This window comes from Montipora capricornis, chromosome 4, assembly GCF_036669925.1.
Source record: "Montipora capricornis isolate CH-2021 chromosome 4, ASM3666992v2, whole genome shotgun sequence".
Classification (NCBI taxonomy): domain Eukaryota; kingdom Metazoa; phylum Cnidaria; class Anthozoa; order Scleractinia; family Acroporidae; genus Montipora; species Montipora capricornis.
The window spans coordinates 88,379-92,500 of NC_090886.1; the positions used below are offsets into that span (position 1 = coordinate 88,379).

The 4,122-nt window shown below is 40.6% G+C and overlaps 1 protein-coding gene across 1 annotated transcript in view; it reads right to left on the reverse strand.

The window, feature by feature from the left end:
- Positions 1 to 542: 542 nt before the first annotated feature.
- The window catches only part of LOC138044379 (uncharacterized), a 7,754-nt gene continuing 4,174 nt past the window's right edge, over positions 543 to 4,122 (reverse strand). The window contains exons 3-4 of the mRNA XM_068890900.1: positions 1,757 to 2,079; positions 543 to 848 (exon numbers count right to left, since the gene is read on the reverse strand). Of these exons, the coding sequence (XP_068747001.1) occupies positions 564 to 848; positions 1,757 to 2,079 (608 nt within the window). The 3' untranslated portion in view covers positions 543 to 563. The remainder of the gene's footprint in view (positions 849 to 1,756; positions 2,080 to 4,122) is intronic.

Below are 4,122 nucleotides of genomic sequence, written 5' to 3' on the forward strand. Positions count from 1 at the left end.
GGAGCCTTTAGCCCACACTTTTATCCTACGGTCTTATTTCCTCTTAGACCTCCCCCTCACACTCCCCCCCCCCCCCCCCACTTTCAAACGTGTTCGGCGGCCCAAGAGGGGTATGTCTATTTTCAAGTTCTCATACTTTGAGATCGGTCACCTTTCTGCTTTCTATCCGATGGTATTTTCGAGCCAATTACTATTTTTTTATTTATAATCATTGTATCGGAGCTTTTTTCCCAATAAGCAAAAATACACGGTCTTGGAACTAACCCATCGCTCCAATTTATGTCAATCTAATCAGTATTTTACCTTGTTTTATATGGCTACGAAATCTTGGATTTCACATGACGTCACGGCCGCCATGTTGGTGTCCCCAAACAATGAAATGGCGGCCATGTTGGTGTCCCGATCCAATCCTCCGGGAATTGAAAGCTATTATTATGCTAACGTCTTCTTTTGTTTTCGTTGAAAAACATGGCTGTTGATCACGTGAGTGATACCCAAGAATACGCAGTTTATTGCATAAACACAAACACCAGAAGGCTGAATAAAGCGATTTAATACAGCGTTTACAAATAATTGGAGTAGCTATTATTCCTGCAGCCAGAATATCCAGGGAATATATCAGCTGGATACGTTGCATTGTGTGGAACGAGTAGCCATTCCAACTCCCACAAATGGACGGCACGCGTCAACGTGCAACTGCTGTTCTTGTCGTTGTTTCCGATGACTGCAATGGATTCAGCATATGTAATCAAACCACTGGTTCGCGACCGGTACACGCAACAACCGGCTGTCCACAGGGAGTTCGGCTGCACGAGACGATGGCGACTTGAAGAACTAGGATAATATTGCTGCAAAGTATGATAAAATAAATGTTCAAAGTAATTAAAAACCGGTCCACAAACAATGTATCTAGGTGGATGATGACCGACGCAGCTCAAAATAAGGAGACAGACCATTAAAAGTGCTTCACCCACCATTCAACGAGCTCAATCAAGGCCTTCGGGCTGCCTTGAGTTCGACTTTCTTTTGTTGTTTTCACGTTGACATTTTTCGCCTTATGAAAGTATTTCTTTGATAGTATATTGTCTTCAGTTCAAGCATTTCGTGAGCCTTCGTTTATTGTGCAAATGTTAATTAAGTCAAGTCAGTTTGGTCAAACCCTTGCTTGTCTGCGGCTCAATGGCACGAAACGCCACTCAAGCTCCACACTCGAACTTTTTAAAGCAAGGATAAAGGCACCAGACAAAAAAAGCAAGCCCCCATAAATTAATTTGCGTTGGTAATCAATTATGTGTCCTTATTTAGCAGGAGACGGTTTAGAAATGGGTGGGGGCTTAGCTCCCAGGCAAAGCAAGGCTGAGACTCTTTACCCTGTCTCCTGCCTATCTATTTCCAAATCTCCCATTGCTGTAGCCTGGAAAAGCCGTTTGTTAGTTATATTATACCAAAGGAGTTTCTCGGCTATATTATTCTATTCTAAATTCCTACAATATTCCAGATAAACTTAAAGTAAAGAAGGGGACATTTCTAAAACCTTCGTCAAAAAATATTGTTAAAATTATCAAAGTTTTTACCAAGGTACCGCAGAGAGGCTAGGTGGGGAAACCAAAAAAAAAAACGCAGAAAAAACCGCGGCCAAGGAAATTTTCTCTTTTTAAATCTTTTGGGCTCAGCCTCCTATTTTAGTTCCACCCGATATCTTATACTACCCTGTCTGACCCCAAAATCTTCTGCGCGGGCCCTGATGAAAACTCACAATCGGGGTGGGGACTTGAGCGAGTGCACCAGTCGACCGAACGCGAACGCGATAGTCCGACTGCCCAGTAACAAGGTACATTGTGCCACCAGTATCATTTGCGCATCTGTCTTTTGTGTAGCTCGCAATTCTCCCTTCGTACGCCATCCAGCTTCCACTGTTAAAGCTTGTACCGCACTGTGGCACGCAGTTAGTGTAAATAAAAGTAGCCTTCATGAAGGTTTTGTTGAAGGAGTTGATGTGGCAAGGGTTTAAGTGTCCTCGGTGAATATCTGCGGCCCTAGACCCACTATACAGTGAATCGGTGCCTTGATTGGCTATGCCTGAAAGTTTCAAAAGCATTGTTATTTAATTAGTATGACCTGGATTGTGAGTTATAAAATCCATACCGATTTGAAATAGAGGTCACGTTGTGCCGTCTTCCATTTACCCTGCGAACAGCTGGTTTCTCCTACGCTTTCCGAGAAAGAAACACCACTGCGAGCAACCGTTAGTTTCTTTGAGTGAGCCGCCGTCCAGCGCCAAGGACGAATAAATTAAATTTGAACTGGTAAAACGAGCTAGTAAACTTGTTTTGGCGCTTGCGCCTGCGTTCAGCTACGTAACTGCTGCGTTTGGGTGAGAGTGCTGTGTAGTGATTTCCCGCGAAATAAGACGACGTGATTGCAAATACATCACGTGGGGTGTGACGTACTTCGCACATGCTCGATGGATATCAAACAGTTGCTCGCAGTGGTTTCTCTCTCGGGAAGGGTAGGAGAGACCAACTGCTTGCAGGGTATCCTGCACTCTTCTCAACTTTACTCTTTCTGTTGTAAAAACATAAAACAAACAGCGGTTACAAACATAATGATAAAGCGCATTTTACTTTTGACTTGACGTTTCCTATGCTACGACATACATCTCCAGAAGTGACGGTTGAACAAATTCAAATATGAAGCGTATTGTAGGAGCGATCTTTTGAATGAGAGCCATTTCAAGATTCTGAGAAAGTGCCAAGGCAAATTTTATTGTTTAGTGTTTGAAATGCTTTACGTCAAGAAATTTGAACGTCCAAACGGACTCCATAAGTGCAAAACGGTTTGTTTAACTTGTAAACTACTTTCATTGCTTATTGTTCGTCTTAGTATTTATAGAACTTAGTTTTTATACATTTTTGACTTGATAATGACGTTACGGTAACGTCGAAACGTTGTCGATTTTTATTCAGCTTTTTAGCTGCTTTTTACATCTTAGAATACGTTTTCAGAAATGTTCTGTCGTAATTTTTTCATTGTCAAATTTACGTTTTTTCTAAGTCACTTCTTTTCAATATACGTATGACCTAATAAAACACCCCCCTTTGGCTGCAGTTTTTTGGAGGAATTGAAAATCGCAGCAGAAACAATTCCCGTGCAGACTAGACGTGTGCATGAGTTAATATTTCCGTGAAGGGTAACCTCTGCAGGAAAAAAAGGCTTTTTTTCGGATGGAAGGACTCAAATAAAATGGAATGAAAATTTCGATTCATCAGTCGTGTGGCCTGATCGACTTGTTAATCGAAAATCATAGAGGTAAAATGTTGGAGCAAAACTTCCTTTTTTCTATGTTTGAAGGAGTGAGTATATTTTTGATAATTACGAGCACCTTGGACGACGTAAACACAGAGTTAATTTTAAACCAGCCCATTTTTAAATGCTATCTGTCCTAACCTTGCACTCTCGAAATTCGATGGGATGAAGAAAAAATTAAAAACACATTATTTTTTTCCCTTTTTGTACTGAGAAAATTTTTTTCGTTTCACCATATGTTGTTTAAGAATATGCAGAGCAAGTGATTTGTATTAAGATTTAAGCACCGTCTTCTATTCCTTAAAAGAATTAATAATATACATGAAAAAATTACTCGATTCTGATTGGCTTAGAGAAGTGCAGTTCAAAGGTGTGACACAGAGCAAAAAGTGTAATACCAGCTGTGCAAATTACACAACGGAATTCTGAATTATGATTGGCTAATAAACAATAGGGTTTGGTCAGAACCAACCATTTCAAATCAAGCGCGCACCCTCGATGGCGCAGGGATGGCGCAATTTTTCCCTGATTGCGTGATACGCGTGCGTTTCTTCTGCTTAACCATCTCGATTTTTTTCATGTATATTATTAATAAGAAATCACATGATTTTTCTCGTGCAATTTGGAATAAATAAGCACGTGTAAATTTTTTCAAAGACTAGAAATTGCATTCACCCTACGGGCTCGTGCAATTTTGGTCGTCTTTGAAAAAAATTACTCGTGCTTTTTTTTATTCCAAATTGCACTCGAGATTATGTGATTATCGATACAAATAAGACAAAGAAGTTAACTGGGCAAGCTGCTCTCACCCGCGTC